The 20696-nt window shown below is 36.3% G+C and overlaps 3 protein-coding genes across 5 annotated transcripts; 1 reads left to right on the top strand and 2 right to left on the bottom strand.

Moving 5' to 3' along the window:
- Positions 1-4747: 4747 nt before the first annotated feature.
- Positions 4748-10693, bottom strand: LOC102594722 (uncharacterized). Of its 2 annotated transcripts, none has more exons than XR_001472737.1 (2): positions 7609-10693; positions 4748-7532 (listed from the first exon to the last, which is right to left on the bottom strand). XR_001472737.1 is itself a non-coding variant. In XM_015306195.1 (2 exons), exon 1 carries the CDS (start codon positions 9833-9835, stop codon positions 8579-8581), a length of 1257 nt encoding a protein of 418 aa, XP_015161681.1. In that variant the 5' UTR covers positions 9836-10693; the 3' UTR covers positions 4748-8510; positions 8556-8578. The 2 variants fall into 2 exon arrangements, 1 of the variants encoding a protein (XP_015161681.1); XM_015306195.1 differs by having other exon boundaries at positions 4748-8510; positions 8556-10693.
- Positions 10694-13312: 2619 nt separating this feature from the next.
- LOC102594394 (ABC transporter I family member 17-like) lies at positions 13313-15857 on the top strand. The gene is made up of 4 exons (XM_006341371.2): positions 13313-13682; positions 13938-14270; positions 14940-15127; positions 15238-15857. The coding sequence occupies exons 1-4, from the start codon at positions 13667-13669 to the stop codon at positions 15490-15492; spliced, it is 792 nt and encodes a 263-aa protein (XP_006341433.1). The 5' UTR covers positions 13313-13666; the 3' UTR covers positions 15493-15857.
- A 366-nt stretch (positions 15858-16223) lies between these two features.
- On the bottom strand, positions 16224-20508 carry LOC102594285 (protein ECERIFERUM 3-like). Of its 2 annotated transcripts, none has more exons than XM_006341631.2 (11): positions 20218-20508; positions 19908-20128; positions 19587-19819; positions 19190-19409; positions 18850-18977; positions 18434-18690; positions 18096-18203; positions 17543-17749; positions 17270-17380; positions 16964-17137; positions 16224-16670 (listed from the first exon to the last, which is right to left on the bottom strand). In XM_006341631.2, the coding sequence occupies exons 1-11, from the start codon at positions 20329-20331 to the stop codon at positions 16503-16505; spliced, it is 1941 nt and encodes a 646-aa protein (XP_006341693.1). In that variant the 5' UTR covers positions 20332-20508; the 3' UTR covers positions 16224-16502. The 2 variants fall into 2 exon arrangements, with proteins under 2 accessions (XP_006341693.1, XP_015161680.1); XM_015306194.1 differs by having other exon boundaries at positions 18434-18684; positions 20218-20507.
- Between the last annotated feature and the right edge of the window lie 188 nt (positions 20509-20696).

Below are 20696 nucleotides of genomic sequence, written 5' to 3'. Positions count from 1 at the left end.
AAATAAAAATTTCAATATATATATATATATATATATACAGATTTGAACTAAAATTATGAGTTCTTATAACTCCAATGGTAGCTCCGCGAGCTTCCACTTGTTTGCTACTTGATGATTCAAATCCACAATCTTTTAAGATCGGAGGTGTTTACCTGAGCAAAGAAACTGGAAAGCATAAAATTTCGTTTTTTAAAAAAAATAAATTATTATATCCATATGAGTTACTATATTAGTAAGTTTTTTTTTTTTTTTTTTTGAACTTTTTTAATCAAAGATTTATTCATCTCTCTTCATTATAACTATGTGGTGGTTTTGCCGGTGCGGTGAGTGGGTGGGAGTTGGGAGGGTGTAGTTTGTGAAGAAGGAGGAGGATATGTTTGTGTAATTAAGTCATTACGTAATACCTATACACGTGGAAAATAAAATAGATTTAAAAAACGGTGAAAGTTTGGAATTTAATTGAAGGCATAGGAAAATATAAAATTGCTTTTATAATTGTTGAGACTTGAGACAAAGCATGATGTATGTGACCTTCTCAACAAATTTAACTTTATCAATCATTTCTTTTGAAATTGTTTCCTCTTTTTTTTTTTTCGGGGTGGGGGTGGGGGTGGGTTGGTGGTAGTAGGGTAGGGATGTGGGGATGGAGTGTTGCTTTATCTACATTCCGAGTTGAACCGGTACATAGACGGAAGGGTGGTCAATTGAACATCTTTTAGTTAGCAATATTGACTGATGTTGAATTGTGCAGAAGATTCCACACATATTATACAAAAATGATTATATACTAGCTCACAAATAGGCCCAAAAAAAAATGTTTGGCATGCTTACAACAACACAACAATATACACAGTGTGATCCTACAAGTGGGAGCGTAGAGTGTATGCAGACCTAACTCTCACCTTGTGTGAGATAGAGAGATTGTTTCCAATAGATCTTTGGCTCAAGAAAAGCGTTTTCAAAAATAGGTTTAAAAATACTGAGGAAAAGGAAAGTATCTAAAGTGTTAGGCATGCTTGTTTTACCTAAATTGCATTCTTATCTTGTTGTAAAAAAGGACTGAAACATACCAAATTTGCAAACAATTCAAATCAATCTTAGTCTATTCATGTCTAAAGTAGCAAGTAACATTTCTTTAGGTATGACTCATGAGCACTTCACATATTATAAAATGGCAAGCATATTTTCTAGGATTCCATTAGTGGTTCCTTCCATCCACTAGCTTAGTGCCATCACAATCCACTAATCTGATTTCTGTTAGAATATATTTTCTAGAACCCAAACATTGGCCAAGTTGATAGTTACATAAGCCTCTACCAACCAAATATATGCTTTGTTTTTGTCCAATCTTCTATCTATTTTTCTATTGTTAACTATAGGTGTCTTCATATACTCTTTTAAGTCAAAACGACACTGTAATGTCACTTTCTGAATTATTATATTTATCTGTTCAAGATAACCAGATAGTAATATTCCAGATTCTAAAAATATGGCCACATAGAGTAGCCAAGGTATCCGATTCTTCAGTGCTCTTTCAACATGAAGCATCTACCACTTTATATGTCTTTAGCTAAAGATCATGTATTCAAAAGTATAAAGATGATACTTGGAATCAATTTTCTACAGCATGTTTCAAAAAGTGTGATATATTATGATTTATCTGCATGTTCTGTGAATAGAAGCAATAGCTTTGAAGATTCACTTACGCGTTTATACCTTTGCTTTTATTTTCTTCAGGTGCTGGACTTTTGAAGCTTCATGACGATATACAAACCTGTGGTTACGAGGATGTTCAGGTCATGTGGGAAATGCTTAGAAAAACCGAATCAGAAGTGACATCTCGGCACCATACACGCAAACGCAGACCATTATGGAGGATATTTGTATGGTCCAATCATAGTTCTAACTCATCCTTCTCCTCAGAACATGCTCATCAATAGACAACTTGCTGCATCTTCAAAAACAATAAAAAGTGTCTGGAGAATCAAGACATGTATGGCAACTTCCATTTCTTGAACCCCATAGGGTGGTGGTATTTCATGATATGGTAACAAAGCTATTGTGTATGTCCATATCAGCATAGGATGTAGTATATCTATTATACCTCTATTAGCTAGCATGACCATATGAGACTTATCTATGATGGTGTCAGTTTGTAAATATTCCATCTTTGTCAAGAGCCCCATGATCATGTTTCAGCATTAAACAGAGAAAAAGAACTGTGCAGAGCTCAATTTTCCTCTGGGAGGTTAATTTATGTTATATTATGCTTTTACATATCCATCATTTACAGCTGCAACGTACAACAAATGAGAAATGTTACTAAGATACGTAGTAATTTACTAAATACTAGTATACTATCAGCATAATACATAAATATTGAGTTGGCACCATCTGTCAAATAAACACTCAGTTGTCTTGATATACTAAGTTGGTCAGATTTTCCAAAAATGTTGATGTACCCATGTCGGATTCTTCAAAAATGCACTATATTTGAAAGATTTGATACACACTCGATGAGATTTTTGAAGAGTTTTGAGCAACATAGCTGATAAGTACCACTTCATGAAGAGAACTGTTATAAACTTGTTAGCAGCTAATACCATGAAAGGCAACACACTCATTTACTCTTAAGCTCCAGTCTATGCACTCTCCTCTATGAAATTGTAAAATGCCAATGAGATATGTAAGAGGACAGTAAAAATATTAAGAATTCAGTCACTTAAAATCTCAACTACATACAGAAAGAAACTAACAGGAATTAAGGGCAGAGAGTTCTGGCCAAAATAATCTAATCATTCAGTCACTTAAATCTCAAATCTCTATGGTATGAAAAATTTAGCAAGAGGGCAGAGAAGTTCTGGTGAATGGAAAAGGCTTTGAATTGTTCAAATGAAGCTAGAATCCGGTAACTATTTATTCTAAGCTGTTATGGTATCTTTATGGCCAAGAAATTTGTACCGCGTTTCTACAAGGTGTGGTATCAATTCTCCAGTACTAGCCAAAAAAGTGGGGCACTCTAGCATATCAACTTGACATAGACTCTTCGCATCACCTCAATTTTGCTTCCTCCAACTTCAGTTAGAAGTTCAATCAAGTAGAATAGTTGTTGGTACTGTCTTTCATATCCTCCTCCTGTTGGTGATTGACCTCTTTCTTTCTATTTATAAAGATAAAGTTCTTGTCGGTGACAGTATAATAAACTATGAATCTGCAGTTAAGGGAATATCTCCAGATATGGATATCCATGTCTGTTCCTGGATGCAAAGCATAAGTTAAAGTAGCTGATCCATGTAGAAAGAAACAAAGAAATGATATCAAAAGCAGAAAGGGATAATCAAGGACAAACAATTTCATGCAAAATCCAAATACTACTTTCTTTCAATCAGAATTCAGAAACCAAATCCCCTGAGAGAAATTGTGATGCAAAAGAACTGACCCTAATCTACATGCCAATTGAAGGAAGAGGAGAAATTTCACCAAATTGAAGAAACAAGTAATTTGCCTAGCCCAGGTAACTTCCTGAAGCTATCTTTAAAATATCAAGAGAGCTTTGTATGCTTTCTGTACCTCTGCAGAAGTTACGAGGAGAGCATTAAATCACTCAACACCGTCCTTCTCCTCCGAGCAAGCAGAGTGATCCAGGATTTGAGGTTCTACGGGTTCATACATATACCTCAAGTTAGTATACAATAATAAATGTGTTCATGGTCAAATATATATAGTGGATTGCTTAATAAATATACAGGTCTGAGCAAAAGCTACTGGGTTCACATGAACCCACTGCGAAGCAAGAACTGGTTCATCAATGACAGTTGTAATCTACTATTACATGGAATCAGAACTGAAGAGAAATACCAAATGGCAATTGCTGTACATGTTAAATAACTGAATATAGAGGTCGAATCCTATTTGGAAGTTGAATCTCACGTAACGCATAATATTGTAGGTGTCCACAGTTACTAGCTAAGATTTTAGGGATTCCCAGTTAGTAAAACACACATAAATCTGATCTAACTTCACTCAGCCTGGAAATTAGCCAGGGTAATCTGATAGAAGAGTAATTCTGCATCTGCACCTACACAATGCTACATAACTGATCACATCCACGTAAAAATAATATGGGCCTGGATTTCCCAGCTGCTTGGAATGAACAAATAAGGCATGTTTTGGTTGAATTTGTAGACCGACACAATCCAGTAATGATAGAAATTGAAGCCGTCATTCTGTCAGAGCATCAACAACTTCTACACACTATAAATATGTCTGAGGTCACTGATTAGCGTGCTCTCCACAGCAGCCCTAATCAACTACAGGTGGTCTTGGTCATACAAGAAGATGAGGAAGTTGAGATGACTGTTATCAACAGTGATGATATTATTCCTCTCCATAACTCAAATGAATTGGAGAAACAGATAGTTGATCATGAAGAGGATGACCTCTGGCATGTAGACCCATTGCTGACTCATATTCAGAATTCTGATATAGAAGCATCATTGTGGGTACATAAAAATGTACTGGAAATGTGCAAGCATTATGTGTTGGATTTCCGAGACTGTGAGATGTAAGATCTATCTCTCTTCATGAAACTGTACAAAAGAAAGCAAGATAAACAAGCCAAAGTATGCATTGTCAGTTGTATGACCCCAAAATGCAGAAGTATGAAGGAACTAAAATCCTGAAATTTAATGTTAATAACAAGGACAGCGGGACATGGAGCAGGAGAAATTCTCATACACTGATTATCCATGAAGCTGAACATCATCACATGGAACGGAAAGGGGCCAAATAGCAGGACAAAAAAGAAGGGTGAAGAAAAGTTTAGCTCACAATGGAAAGCAAACATCTACTGCTTTTAGGAAACAAAGCTAGAAGGAAATATCGAACCTTTTGTTAAAGATATGTGGGCAAACACATTCCTGCTCATCGGAAGTGAGTTTATTACTAGCCTTAAGGTAATCCTTAGCAGATGGCTCATCCCCCTTAATCAAAAGATTGGACGGCCCGAGGAAACCTTTGCAAGCCTCCGTTACCTTTTGGGAGGACTAAGCCCCATAGAAACTGTCTACCTGAGACTGTCCCTTGGTCTGTAGGTCCTGACACAAGGTTAGAATTCTAGCCCTTCCAGAGTGGTATCTCACTGATGGCTCCCCCCCATCCCCACCCCGGAAGGATGCCTTGTTCACCTTCCACCTAAGCTGTGCAGGAAATCCCCAAAGCCAATCCCAGGGAACAGTGAAGCTTCATAGGGTCTTTCAGTGCAGGTGCAGGTAGCCTGCATCTTCACAGACATGTCTATTTCACCGAGCCTCCCTCTGAGACAGTGCCCAGATTTTTAGAGGCAAATGGTAGATCAGGGAATTTTTATATTATGGGACAGGAAGGTGCAGAAAGGGGATGTAATCTATACTGGAGAACACCCACTCACCTGAAGTTTTGTCTCAGATTAGAAGGGGAGCCTATAAAGTTGTTGTCATGTGACCAGGAGGTCACGGGTTCGAGCTGTGGAAACAACCTCTTGCAGAAATACAGGGTAAGGCTGCGTACAATAGACCCTTATGGTCCTGCCCTTCCCCAGACCCTGCGTATAGCCCAGCTTATTGCACCGGGTTGACTCTTTTTAAAATAGGGGTAACTACACTATCTGGGTTTAGTATATAGAGGTCAAACAGAGCTTTTTAGCCCTCCTTCAGTGCCAACCAGTCTTAAAGTGAGGAATGGGAAGGGTCTCTAAAGCATTATCCCCATACATCTTCAACCTGTCAGTAACAAGGGGACAGCTGTTAGCAAACTATGAGGTCAACAGTGATTAAACCTGAGCTTTAGAACACTACCAATTGATTGAGAAATCAACAGAGTAGCTAAATTTTGTAAGAGTAATGGATCAATTAAAATGCATTTATAAACATGAGGACATATTGTCATGGCAGAGGGCATAGCAAAGGCAACTATACAATTAAATCTACCTATTATGCACTCACTTGTATTAGGAGAACAAGTTAATTCTTGGATTTTGGAACACATGAAGACTGGAAATTCCTTAAACAGTGGCTTGTTTTGTTTGGCTTGTTGTCAAAGAAGCCTGTCTGACCCAAGATAATTTGAAGAGGAGGAGGATTAAGCTAGGTTCAAGATGTTATTTGTGTTGGAAGGACCAGAGAAAAACAGTCACCTTTTATTGCACTGTGGAGTCACTGACCAACTCTGGCAATTATTCTTATTGGCGTGATCAACAAAAGACCTATTGGCGTGCTGGAATAGCTCTCAAATGGAAATTTTCCATGATCAACCAAAGACCTGGCATGCTGGAATAGCTCTACCACTAGCTATGCTACCCCAAATCAAATTTCTTCTAGAATTACTGGGTGACTGCAAATCTCTTACAAAAAGGAGCATAAGATATTGAAGACTATGATTAGTAATTGAATCAATTATTGCAGAACGAAATGGAATTTGACAACAAATCCTTTAACTTGGAAATGCACAGAAGACACAACAGCAATAGTGGATGATCATTAGCAGGCAGATTGGTAAAACTTCAAATATCCAGATCCTATAATTTTGCAATACTTCTATCAAGAATAAGTTCAAGTTGTATTAGGACAAGTACATAGAGATATCACATGAACCGCATAATCTTAAAGACAGAGCCAATCAATAAGGAAGAGAAACTTACAATACAGCCAGATACATAAAAAACAAAAATATCAGCTTCCAGAGAAGATATGCATGTGTTCAGTTCTTAAAAGAAAATTCAAGTGGTCGAAAAAGAGACATTTTCTTAAAAGAAAAATTCAAGTACTCGGAGCTAAAAGACATATAGGTAGGGAGATAAGGAAAAAGATCAACTTTCTTCTGACCTTTTTCTAATTTCCGGTAGGTAAAGTTTGTCTTGGGAAGAAAAATCATCAGCAATTTTCTGCTCTATTTCCAACTTTTACTCCATCTTCAGAACAAAATTTACCTGTATGTTGTTCTAACTTCCATTCTAGGCACTCCACCTGTCCACCACTACCACATTTCTTTGAATGGGGTCACTTCATCTTCCAGCTCAGGATGGGAACTAGCTCATTTCTTTCTTTTCTTTTTTTATGTTAAGGATTTGAACTCATCTTTTAGACCAGCTCAACTGTCTGATTCTCTGACAAAATCGGCCACTTTGAATATAGCAGCAACTACGCCTCAATGAAACCCAAATAAGCCAGAAAATAATATAACCAAGTGATAAATACACCGAATATCATGAAGAAATGCACATTAAACCATTCATGCTTTAACATTGACTACCTAGTGCATGAACTAAATTTACTTTTGTTTAAAAAACAAAAAAAAGATTGACCATCTAGAGCAAGAAAAAAATCAGACCACGGAAGTAAGTAAACTTGGTCAATGAACATAATGAATAAAACAAAGTATTTTCAAATCTTTCTGGGAAAAAAGAAATGACTAAATGAAGCAGCAGTATATTGCAGGAACTTAATTGAACTCATACCAAATTTTGAGGCAATGGGGAAAAAAGGAATCTTGAACATCTGCCAAATCACTGCAAGTTAGTTAAGCAGCACAAAATAATAACATTATTATCAGTAAGTCAAAAAGTGGGCATACCTAATAATTGATGTACCTGATATGCATTTCCTCTAGCTCCTGAGAGAAAAATTATATGAACTAGACTAAAAGGGTCAGTCATCCTAAAATTAGGCATATTAGCTAAATGGAAATTGGCACATATGATAACCCCAGTCGCTTCTTGTGGATTTTCATAACCCTGCTATGCAAAATGGGATATGCAATTGAAATGGATGTCTGAGTTAAGATATATATCATGATTTCTTTGATCCTATTAAGCATGTTCTACATAACACACCAGTGACAATTCGCTCAGTGCAGACTATAATAGATCACGGAATATCAACAATTTAATAACCACTTTACATTTAGCATCATGGCTTATGAGAGAATCAAATAATGAAACTCTTCTGGATATACAATTAACACAGTAAGGAAACATGAAATACAAAAGCGGGCCATAGACCCAATGAACATTAATCTAGAAATAAAAATCATAAGATGTAAACCTACTGGTGAAAACGTGTTGTTAATATTGAAGTTCAATCAATCTTGATGTTGAAGATACACAGCAATTCTTGCATTATCTAGTTTCACCTTTCTACTGAAGTCCTAGGCTACACAATTATTCCTGCAAAACTTGTGCCAAATTTGCTCTTTACTTTAAATTACAGGAGGGAGAATGCGGTAAATATCCAAAAAATAATTATGCTAATCATACAACAGCACAACCGACGTGGGTGTTTCTTTCTTCAAGTCCCTTTCAGTGGTTGCTAAGAAATGTAGACTCTCTTGGCAAAGTTAAGCCCTGTAGTAGGTGAGATAAATATCCGGGCTCCATGCATATCATCTTCAAGAGACAACATTAACCAAAAGAGTTGTTGACTGATTCAAAAGGGCCAAAAAAGCTGTAATGTTGCAGCTGCGCAGAAACTTTGAGAGGAACGGTGCCCTTAGATCCAGTAGGGACCAGAAATTTAACTGGAAGATAACAAAGTTCACGTATGGCTTATTCTTCAAAAGCGCGTGAACAAATTTTTTCTAGAAGCAATGGCCAGTCTTCGCCAAGTTGCCGGGAGTTCAGTTCCATGGCAACCCTAAAATCTTGCAATGATATCAAGTTATTGGGAGCATGTTCTTGCATGACTTCTGAAGGTCTACCAGTACTTATCTGAGAATGAAGACCGGGTCTAAGGCCATTGACGAGCTTCACATGGGTCTGCTGCTTTTTGGTGTTGTTTCTTACAGGCTCGTGCCCTGACCTTGCCCCAACAAGTCGAACACAAGATCGAATTAAACCTCTTAAGTAAGAATCTAATCCATTGTTCAACAAGTTGGCACAACTGATGGCCACTCCTTCAAGGCCTTGTTCTGCAGCAATCTGCTCCATGCGTTCCTTCAGTGATACACTATCCAACAAAGCACCATAACTAGAAGAGGTAACACATTTACTATTTGTTGCCAAAGGCAATGCTTTACGTGCTCCACCAACACTAACAGGGCAAAATGGAACCCCAAGTGGAGCTTGAAGCTGACTCCTTGCATGCATCTCTTTCCCGTCATCTCTAACATGGACTTTGTTATATACTGAAGCTGGACCTTCCTGTGATCCCTTTATTACAGAAAATCTACCAGTTTCTTGACCAGATGCCTCCCTTTCATCATCAGTCTGCTGCAAGAGTCCTTGATAATGCTGCACAGCCCTCCGTGAATCAGAGGGATTGATATCCCCATTTTCCATAACATCGAAACTTGATTCTGTTGCTGTCGGTTGTTGAAAAGTGAAATTGGTCTTCCCATTTTGACTAAGCGCACTACAACGATCCCCAGTCCTACGATCACGATAGCCTGTTCTAACCTTTCGAGGAGATAATGGGAGAATATCTCCATTAGACAAACCTGGTTGACTTGAAGCCTGGCTTGAGGAAACATGTGATCCATTTTGCTCATAAGCATCACTTAGGGGCTCATTACTGCCAACTGCTGCACCAGGCTTCGAAACATCAGTCTCATGAGTTGGCGGTGGAACTTTTGCGCTGCAAGCATTTCTCAAAATGGAACGAATGAACTGATTATGCAATGTAATATTCTCTCTACCCAATATCCTAAGACAAAGGTTATTGAACTCAACCTTGCTTATTTTCAAACTCAATAACCTATTTAAGTAATAAAAGTACTGTTTAGACCTCTCAGGTCCAAGTTTCCTCACTATCTGAGCTTTCAGTTCAACAAGATTGATTCGCGAATGCTGATGTGGCGGCTGCATCTCTGTCAACACATAAAGTCTATACACAACAAGCAAAGATTACAAAGTTTCCACTATTTTCAAGTAACACAAGAAGTCAGTAATCCAAATCCCCCACTAAATTAGGGTTTTCCCCAATTCCAAAAACCCATAGTGGAAACAAGATTGTACTCTTCCAACAGCAATTCAAGCAATGCTGAATCAAAACCCATATCCAAAATTCCAACTTACAACAGTATAACTATTAAAGGGGTTGACACCCCAGCTAGAGATCCATAATTCTCAACTAACTCTCCCTCCAAAACTCGAAAATTTTCAAATTCTTTCTCAGTCCAATGTTCGAACCAATCAAAATCGCAGCTCAAGAAAACCCTCAATCCCCAATCCCCAATTCAATAAGTTCAAATTGCCTTGCAAAATTACAGGGCAAAACCTAAAGCAGACAGAAAATGCCACCCGTTGCCAAAAAAGTAAAGCTTTAAGCTACCCACTTCAAGTTCAAATATATCCCCATACGAAATTGGGATTAAAGAAAAGATTTTTAAGCTCGAAAGAAGAGTGAAATTAGAAAAATATACAGAACCCAACGACACCAAACTTAATTCAAAATTCAGATTCAGAAAGTAGAGAGAAAACCCAAATGTTTTTTCAACTCTTACTTGTTCATATACGAACCCATAAAGCTTCTTCTTCCATTCAAATTGCTTCGCATTTCAATTCTTCTCCGCAGCTATCTTTCTCTTCCCCAAAAATCACTGTACTAAACCAGAAAAATAAGAAGACCCACCTTCTACACACACTCTCTGATCTCTCCCCCTTCCCCCTCTCTCTCTCTCTCTGTAAATCGAGACTCTTTTTTCGTTTTTGTGTCTGATCAGAAATAGCAATTTCTTTTTCTGTAAATTTTTCTACTTCTATTTTTCTTTCTTCCTCCATACCAAACACACCCTTAGTGTTTCACGTCCTCACGCTCTCTCTTCCTCGTAAACTCTCACGCGACCGGTAATTAAGGGTTCAAGAAGCGTTTGAGCTTCACACATAGGCGTGCGCGTGGGTATTCTTGTTTTTTAATGATATGTTTTGATGAATTTTGCTTATATTATGTCATGGGAAAAATAAAAAAAGAAAACTTTTTTTATTTTTTGCAAGTGTTAAGTTGTAAAGAATGTTTTTTTGGGGGGAAATGAATAATACAAAGTTGTTTTCATTAGTGTATGTTAGTGATGATCATTGTACCATTGTTTTTCCTAGGTTTTTGAAGAGGATGATGATGATGTAAAGTTGATAAGAATGACAAAATGTTGTATAAAAGGGGAAAATGGAACAGAATTTGATGAATAACAGAGGGCAGATAGTTTGACAAATAAGGAAAAGTCAATTTGACATTCTAAGTTGGAAGAGAAACATGATTCTAGGTTGTTTGTTGTATATGCCAACTTCCCCTCATTGAGCACCTAGTACTAAAATGTATTTATGGATTCTTCTAAAATGATATCACTCTCTACCTTTCCTTGTCTCTTTTGTGTATCGAGAGTACTATTCATAATTTTTATTTAGGGGATTCGAAAAAAATTATAAATATGTGAATAATGAGCATCTGATTGTAGATGTCGGTGTGTATTTTGAATGTTCTGAATCGTAGAGCTAACATTTTGCTTTTTGTTCAAGGAAATCAGAATTTGTACATGTGTATAAATATTTAAAAAATTACCTTATATATATACAATATATTTTTTGTCGAGGGACTTCAGGTGAACACTCTCACTCCCTTCTAGATTTACCCCTATTAACGATTCAGTACATCATGAATTAATTGAAATAAAATATGAAATCTTTTTACGTAAATTGTTTGTGCAATGCCATATTGAGATTTTTGTCTGCTTCATAAGGTTCTATGATTTAAATAGTTTTTTCGTTAAATATTTTATTCAAACATGTATATTGACTTGAAATATCATTCAATTTATAAATATGTGCAATTAAATATTTGTGTAAAAGCTACAAATATGACGAAGTTAAAAAGAATTTCGTTAAACATAACAAGATTGGTCACATTTGTGGAAGTGAAGCATCCAATTCGATTTACTTGAGACCCATGCTACAAGCTTTTGAAATAGAAATCTTCTTCAGTCTCTAATTAAAAAATAAAGGCTACAGTAGATTGATATCTAGTGCAAAATGGGAAATTTTAGTAGTACAATTGATTAGCTATCTTAACTTTCACTTTGTTGGTGGGAGGATTCGATTTCCACCCTGTAATCCCTCCCTAATTCCCCCATCCTCTATCCATTATATAGTGAGATATATAAGTTATCACATTTCAGAACAACTCCAGATATGAGCTATTTAAAGTTATGTTTAATAATATCAAAATTTACACATATTGTCAAAATACCTGAAGTTTCATATGATTGAAGTTCATGCACATATGCATAAAGTTTAACTATTTTATTTGAACTTTAACTACATAAAACTTTAGAAACTCATGAGTAAAATAGTTCTTAAGTGAATAGACATACAAAAATAAATAGTAATTAAACACTAATAAATAAAGGAATACAAAGATAAATAGCAATGTTCAAATAAGATGCCCGTAATTTTTTTTTACATTAATATCGAATTATCAACTTTAAGTTAAGGAGTTAATGAAACAGAAGTGGCCAAAATCTGTTTGGACCAAACCCACCAACTTTCTTGTAGCATGTCCAGTCCCAATAAGCCCAAATACACACGGCTCCAACTGTGTTTGAAATTTTAGTATTAATAATAAAGCATAACCTTAATAAAAATATCTGAAGTTTTGTACGACTGAAATTCAGATAAAATAATTGTACTTTAACGATATAAAATTTTAAATTTTGTTAAAATTTATGGACTCAGAGCACAACTTAACCAGTTTAAAATCAGGCATGTGTGTTGTCAAACTTCTCAATCATTTCCTATATTTTGATTACTTTCTTCATTTTGATTTACGTGATATCGTTTGACTTATCATAATTATTACTATTATTTAAAATAAAAGAAAGATTTTTAAAATTTGTGGTCTATAATAAATTTTAGACAACATTTATATAGCTATTAATTATTTTATTAAAGGTTAAAAGAGATTTTAAAGTTAAATTATCTTAATTATAAAAAAGAAAAAGAAAAATTGGAATGAATTAAAAAGAAAAGTGTATGACGTTAGTTGGATAGAGGGAATAGATACTAGCATTATATGACGCAAATTTAAAATAGTCGGTCTCCCATGCAGGTACCGAACATCGGATAAAAAGAGGAAATAGGTGGTTAGACTGGTCCAGGAGTTGGAACAAATCACTCGGGCATTAACTACTTTCTCTTCTATTACACATTTTATTTTAGCTCCTCTCTTGTACTTTGAACTCTTTCTACTATGACTTACTCCATCTCTCAAAATTTGTTTATTAGCAACTTTCACTTCTGCATCATCATGATTTTGGAATCTTAAACTATATATAAATAAAGTATAATATAACTAATGGCCAAGTTGTTGATACTTTTTAAAAGTGACAACAAATTGCAGAAAGAGTCTTTTCCTCCCTCAGATAAGTCATATCCCCAGGCTTTACAAATGACATTACATTACTAACTTAAAAAAACATTCTTTATTTTGAGATTTAGAAGGAGATTGTGCACTCTCTGACAAAACATCACAATTATTGATGAAAGTTACTGGTGTCAAGAATTTGTTCTAGTGCTTGTTGGGAAGTGGGGAAGGTTGATTCTTTCCTCCATATAATTCTTCATTACAGCATAGCCCCTTTTGTTTTTGTCCCTCTACTCTGTCTGCTCTCTGCTGCTGGCTAAGGAGTTGGCTAGACATTTCATACTATGGAAATTTTACCAGGTTAGTACAAAACATGTTTCTTGAAATTACAAAAGCAATTCTTGAAATTTGTTTGCGGTTGGTTTATTTATAGGAGCAAGAAAACATCTTTCTTGAAATTACTAAAGCAATTCTTGAAATTTGTTTGGGGTTGGTTTGATTATAGGATCAAGAAAACATTTTTCTTGATTCTTGATATTTGTTTGTGGTTGGTTTTATTATAGAATTAAGAAAGCATTTTTCTTGAAATTTGTTTGTGGTTGGTTTAATTTATAGGAGCAAGAGAGCATCTTTTGGGGTCAAACGGGAATGAAAATGGATTTGAAGAGAATCCAGAAATCAAGATTCAGGTTAGAGGTCTTACAAAGGTGTCTGAAAAGGGTGTTTCTATATTGAACAATGTGAACGTTGACATACCTAAAGGTGTAATCATGGGTGTTATAGGCCCAAGTGGTAGTGGAAAATCAACCTTTTTGAGATCACTTAATCGATTGTGGGAACCATCTTCCAACTCTGTGTTTTTGGATGGTCATGATATATGTGATCTGGATGTGCTCGCCCTCCGCCGGAAGATTGGCATGCTGTTTCAGATTCCTGTTCTCTTTGAAGGTATAACACTATTATAGACAGATTCATGTTTTTGTGTAGGTATTTTGTCCATCAGATGTTTGATGTTAGAACTTTATGTCCTTGAGCAGAGGGTCTTATCGAAAACAGCCTTGTAAGGTAATGCATACACCCTATAATCCCTCAGACCCCACTTTGTGGAATTACATTGGGTATGTTGTTGTTTGTTGCCTTGTGATGCTTAATCTAATGGACTGGCATGTTTATGGCTTCCACTTGAATAATTAAGTTCTTCGTGCCACAAGGTTTTCGTTTGGTGGTAAAAGCTCAACCCCCAATGTAGGGGTCAGTTGGGGCGGAATTAGAGTTCTAGCTACTGTTTGGCAGAATCTTGTATTTGTGTTAAGAAATCTACTTAATATGTATAAATAGTTTATCCGACTTAGTATACTGTCTTTTCTAGAATCTAGAACCTAAAGACTCAAATTTCGGGATCCGCCTTTTGGGGGTTAGGCACATGTCATAGGTTCGAACTTCTGCAATGGACAAACTCAGTATTTCAGAGAAGAAGGGTAGGGAGCAGGCCATTAGCCACCGAGTGTCGTGGATTTCTCTGTCATTAAAAAGAAGTCTTTTTTCAACATACATTTCATTTGTTCAAGTTGTAGTGACTGATGCTTGAATAAGTTATTTTTGTGGAAAATTGTTCAGGTACTGTTGCAGATAATGTACGATATGGGCCACAGTTAAAAGGAAAAAAACTAAGTGACAATGAGGTATACAAGTTGCTGACTCTAGCTGACCTGGACTCATCTTTCTTCAACAAGTCTGGTGGGGAACTCTCTGTTGGTCAAGCACAGAGAGTTGCACTTGCTAGGACCTTGGCCAATGAACCAGAGGTAATTTGAGATGTACCAAAGATTTAACTAGTTTTGGCGAAAGAAACTTCACTCGATTGACGCTAAATTTTGAAATAGGAATCTGACCTTATGTTCCAATCTTCTGTAAGGTTCTGCTGCTGGATGAGCCAACAAGTGCACTGGATCCAATATCAACTCAGAATATTGAGGATGTTCTTGTAAAGCTGAAGAGGGAGCAGAATATGACCATTGTGATGGTTTCACATAGCATCAAACAAATAAAGAGAATAGCTGAGATAGTATGCCTGCTTGTCAATGGAGAGATTGTAGAAATTTTAAAGCCTGATCAACTCTTTGAATCTAAACATCCCATGGCACAAAGATTTCTTGAACTCAGCTCCTAAAAACTTCTCGCCGACCCCTCTTTTCTGTATGTGTTGTGTTTTTGATGCTTGGATGGATGGTGAAGTCCAGGAAACCAATTCCAGATGTGTAATATATTTGATATTTATCATAAATATACTCTTGTGTCACCACTGTGATGGCTGTGCAGATTGAGTAGCAACTGGCACAAGCAGTTGAGATTTTTCTTTTTCAAAAGAAGTGTCTTAAGATATTTGTACAATGTATAGGTCCGGCAAACAATGCTACATGTCTTTGTTGCTGATCTATCCCAAACAATAAGACTTTGTGATATCTTCTTAGCAAAGTTCGATATACTAAAGGGGCATCTCGAATGCCCTGCAGAAAGAACACTTCCAATCATCAATATCATCTTGGTGAACATGTTTTGTTATCCTTTTCTTTAACTCAGATCTTGCTATGGATTGATTATGTAACATGTCCATATCATATCTTTAGATTTACTAATATGAATTTGTCGTTTTGATACATGGCTGTATTATCATCCAAAACCAGAAGAAGCAGCTTAATATGAACAGCCTAGCTGCCAAACACCCTTGGTTGAATTTGTGCAGATTGAGTATCAATGGGCCTAGCAAGTGAAACTTTCTTCTGTTTAGAGATGTGTCTACAGTAAATGTGCAACATATACAGCTATATAGTTCAAGCAAGCAGTGCCTGTCTTGGTTGTGCATCAATTCCTAACAGCAAGATTATTTGTCTGATATCTTCGTTTAGCAAAGCTCGATAGATTGAACAAAAACATATCTATCTTCACAGAGAAATATGTACCACTTACATTAACAGTACATTTTTGCTGTAAGTACAATGATATATAGCTTATTTCCTTTATTAGCCTTACACTTTGTTTGATTACAAATAGATTCTACATGTAATGAAGTATTGAGTTGTGAAACAATCTTTGGAAGACTTTCTATGTGGACTTTGCTACAACTCCAAACCTCTTAGGTAATGAAGGTGTTTTTTGAAGAATAAGAGACAAATGGTATCACTATGATGAATTATACAAAGGTTTCAAACCATGCTTTAATGCAGCCTCCCACACGACATCAATCTGATCAACATCGATAGCTCCAACCTCATGGTGTGTCCAGCCTTCAAGAAGATGAACTAGCCCACCCGCATGACAAGCATGAACTATGTCTCTTCCCATTGTATACTGGTGCAATACAGAAGCACAGTGAGAATTCATACAAAACATGAAATTTGGTTTTCACCAACACAACACCATCAGCCGAAGTTTGGATTTCACACCCTGAAATGTTAAATGTTATCTTGTTGTCTTACTGTTTCTATTGTTTTCTAAACATAAAAGGGCAGCATAGTGCAGAAAGTTAAAGGCCGGACTGCATGCAGTTTATCTTACATTTCTGCAAGAGGCTGTTTGGACAGCTTGAACTGTGATCAAGAATATGCAACAAAAAAAGGGATGGCATATGATTTGAGTCATACCTCACAAGTTCCTAAACCAGTGACATCTTTTGGAAGTCTCATTGCTGCTAACTTGCCATAGGTACAGTCTCTGCGAAAGGGAATGATAGGAGGAACGACAAACTGATAAAAGTGAGTTCCTGATGGGGCCCAGCTCTGCTCTCTAGGGGTAGACCATTTGCCAATAATCCAAGTCTGTCATTTGAAAAACACCACAAAATTAACTAGAAGATAGTGCAAACTCTTTGCTGAACTGAAAGACCTCAGTTAGCCACTTGTATTGGTTTCATAACTTTCACTTTATGGAATATATACTTGAAACATTACCTTACACTGTTTAGCTTCTTTGCAATTTGTCACTTGAACCAGATACTTCTGGCACTCAACTGGAGCTTCTCTTTGAATTTTCATGAATCTCTCAGTAGACTTAGTGAGCATCTGCATTAGAAAAGTACCCTTATTAGAATAGAGGATTATAAAGCTAATTATAGAAGAGATAACTAAAAGGAAGAAGGGGTTTATTCCTCTTCATAACAACTAGTAGAATATACAAACACACTCTTATATGCCATGCATTTACTTCAGAAAGAGTAATCTTACCAGAACTCTGACTCTTCGACGAGCAAGGTAGAGTGCAATGGCCCTTCCAAGCTTAGAAGTAGCACCTGTTAAGAAGACCTCATTTACATCTCGAGGAATCTCATTCAAGATCACTGCAGCTGTCAAGGTGTTTCCATGGACTACTCGGACTCTGAGATTCGGATGCTTGTTGACAAAGAGTGTTCCACCACCATTTAAACTTTCATTCTGCAGTAAGTTTCTTTTATAAACAACATGAACAATAACTGTATATCGAAACCATGAATTGCTCTCTCAAGTATGAAAAAGACATGGGAAGATCCAAGCAATACATGATCTACTAACAAGTGTAGTTACTAGCTGTTCCAGTTCTGAGTAGACTATATCCCATTCCTTAACTTTGAAGGTTTTTCCTATCGGAAAGGCTTATATACTAGCAAGAAACACATAATACAATGTTTTCATGTAGATGTTCGTCGTATTAAAGTAGTCAGCAAAGACTTTGAGGACTCTGAAATCATTAAACATTACAGAAACAAGAAAATTAGAAACAGGAAAAGAAAATGAGACTGACCTTATTTAATGCAGCAAGGCTGATAACCTTGACACCAATTCTATCAGCCCTAAGAATAGCTTCTTCAATGAGCTTATTTATGCCTTCTGCAGCAAAGGGCAAGAAATACTGCAACACAATATATGTATTAGACGCCAGAAACAGAATGGAAATGATAAACTCAGAATCAAACAGCGAGATGTATTGGGAACATTGAGAGTGCAAGTAAATTATTTTCAATCCTTAAATCATGAACAATTTATTTCAAGATTGCAGGACCTTGATTCTCTTCTATAGAATTTCAAAATCTGAAAGAACACTAGAAATTAAACAGTAGCTAGGAGAAACCCCCATATTACCTGAAAACCAGCCCTGGGCACAATCCAAGTTTGGTTGAGTCTTCCTCTTATGTTGTAAAAACTGAACAAAAAAGTCTTAGTCTTCAGCCACATAGTAAGCACCACCATAAAGGCAAAAGGCCACATCGGTAACAAGAAGAGCTTTGTGGAGAAAGGCACTGAGCTGAATGACCGGAACAAAAACGGGGCATGCATTGATGACATAATATCAACAATATGTGCAAGAAACACAAAATCTGGTGCTCTTTCATCTGTACCTTGATGAATGGGTTCCACTTTCAGAAAATATAGATATAATGGCAAACTAAAGCCAGAGAATGCAAGAAAAAAAACTTGAAAAAAGGATTATTATTTTGAAGGAAGATAATAATAGACCCCCTCCCCCAAGGAGGTAGGAAGAGTAAACTCAAACTCACTTGTCCTTGAACTTATTTCTTTGTGAAGGCTCCACGAAGCGGTATTTAAAGTATTTCCCAACATATCATATAGAGGCATGAAGAGACAGAAATTTGTCTTCATTTCCTGATGGTGTAGACTGTGGTATCTGCAAGAACAGGACATACTTTAAATTACCGGATTTAATAGTCAAAAGGAAGCACAACAAGAAAGTGAAACTGCATTGTAACTTGTCAAACATGATTGTGAAGAAAAGTTCATTTGAAAAGAAACAGAATAAGATGTGATTTCTTTATCTAGATGCTGAAGATAACAGATATTAGATGTTGCATCAAACAAAGTCAGTTAAATGGAACTCACGTCGGGCAGTAAATAACATATCTAAGTAGTGGAACACGCTGGTAGAGACTATGAGGAATGATTTCAACATTGCTGTGTCCCAAACATCTCAAGAAATCAAATGCCAGAATATAACTGTACATAACGCTTATTGAACCGTAACCAATAAATGCAGTGCCTAATGTTGGAATTCCTACAACCACACAGAGCAAAAGATGTTCCAGAAATGTTGCATGCCCAGCTGCACAACAACAACAAAAAAAAAGGAAAAGGTTAGCCAAACTTTCCAGCAAGCTACCAGCATCAGATAAGACTGCTAAAAGATGTCCCTCTGTCCCATTTTATGTGATAGTATTTGACTGTGCACGAACCTTTTAGTATGACACATAAATTGGGACAGAGGGAGTAGTTACTTTACCAGTAAAGGGGTGTGTGATTTTAGACTCGTGGTGATGCCAGTGGTATAGCGGAAACAGATGAGAGGAATGCAATAATCTGTGCATCCAATAGAACAGTGGCTCTGAGATACCAATATGAAGTATGAGACAAGAAATAAGCCCTCTTACATCCCAAAGAGGAATATTAGCCAGTGAGGGGAAGTTCAAGTAGACGAACGATCCCACAATCGCTTGAAGGATAAGGAAGTTATCCCTGTTGAAATTCAATTACAAACAAAACAAAAACATTAGTCCCCTTTTGAAATAAACATAAAGTGTGAATAACAAGAATTCATACATACCAATCCCATTCATGATCAATTTGCTCATAATCTATCCCTTGTTGAGACACCCTTCGCGTGCGATTTAGATACAACATATTACTATAAGTGCTCCATAGTTGATGAACAAGGCCTCTCAGAGCACACAATATAAGAATATGCAAACACCAAATATTCTCCATGCTCTCTTTCCAATACATAGAATGTATGAATTTCGCAAGAAATGGTCCATACAACAAATACTGCACGATACATATGAAAATCATAAATTCAATACAAATCAAGATTGATGAACATACATATATATAAGTAGTTAATATAAAGTCCATGCCTTGTAATTTCCCAAGTTCTTCCATGGCCAGGCAAATAAAGCTGCATCTGTTTTTCTCAACAAAGTATAATTTCCATTTTCAACTACTTCAACTCCCTCATTCTGTTTCTCCATGTTATAATTAATCACTTTAAAAGAATATAGCAGTATCCCAACTGATTCACTGTACTATAAAGAAAGACTAATTTTGGGAATGAAGACAAAAAAACTAGAGGAAAATCCTGCAGCCTTTTGTTATCTACTAGTACTTCCTTTTGTTTTTATTTTTAAGATTCCAACTTCAGAGAATTCATGTATAATATTATTCCATCTATATTGATATTTATATATATATATATATATATAACCCCGAAACTCTATTGCCAGCCAAATACCCCCTAAGGTCAAATCGGCTTATAAGTATATTTAACAAAATCCACAAATCGGCTAATTTTATTTTTACCCCTCCTTAGGAGCTCTCACCTTTCTGCTCCTTTGCT

Source organism: Solanum tuberosum, unplaced genomic scaffold (genome assembly GCF_000226075.1).
Source record: "Solanum tuberosum cultivar DM 1-3 516 R44 unplaced genomic scaffold, SolTub_3.0 scf00026, whole genome shotgun sequence".
Classification (NCBI taxonomy): domain Eukaryota; kingdom Viridiplantae; phylum Streptophyta; class Magnoliopsida; order Solanales; family Solanaceae; genus Solanum; species Solanum tuberosum.
The sequence above is the reverse complement of the archived record's forward strand: the minus strand, read 5'-3'. Positions and strand labels throughout refer to the sequence as shown.

Bases quoted from the DNA above. Each gene is read 5' to 3' on its own strand.
- LOC102594394 (XM_006341371.2), top strand. The intron at 14,271-14,939 runs GTATAACACTAT...AAAATTGTTCAG, and splicing joins GATTCCTGTTCTCTTTGAAG to GTACTGTTGCAGATAATGTA. The intron at 15,128-15,237 runs GTAATTTGAGAT...ATCTTCTGTAAG, and splicing joins CCTTGGCCAATGAACCAGAG to GTTCTGCTGCTGGATGAGCC.
- LOC102594722 (XM_015306195.1), bottom strand. From the start codon at position 9,835: ATGCAGCCGCCACATCAGCATTCGCGAATCAATCTTGTTGAACTGAAA.
- LOC102594285 (XM_006341631.2), bottom strand. From the start codon at position 20,331: ATGGAGAAACAGAATGAGGGAGTTGAAGTAGTTGAAAATGGAAATTAT. The intron at 17,138-17,269 runs GTAATGTTTCAA...TTCAAATGACAG, and splicing joins AAGAAGCTAAACAGTGTAAG to ACTTGGATTATTGGCAAATG. The intron at 16,671-16,963 runs GTATGACTCAAA...GTATTGCACCAG, and splicing joins CTGGTTTAGGAACTTGTGAG to TATACAATGGGAAGAGACAT.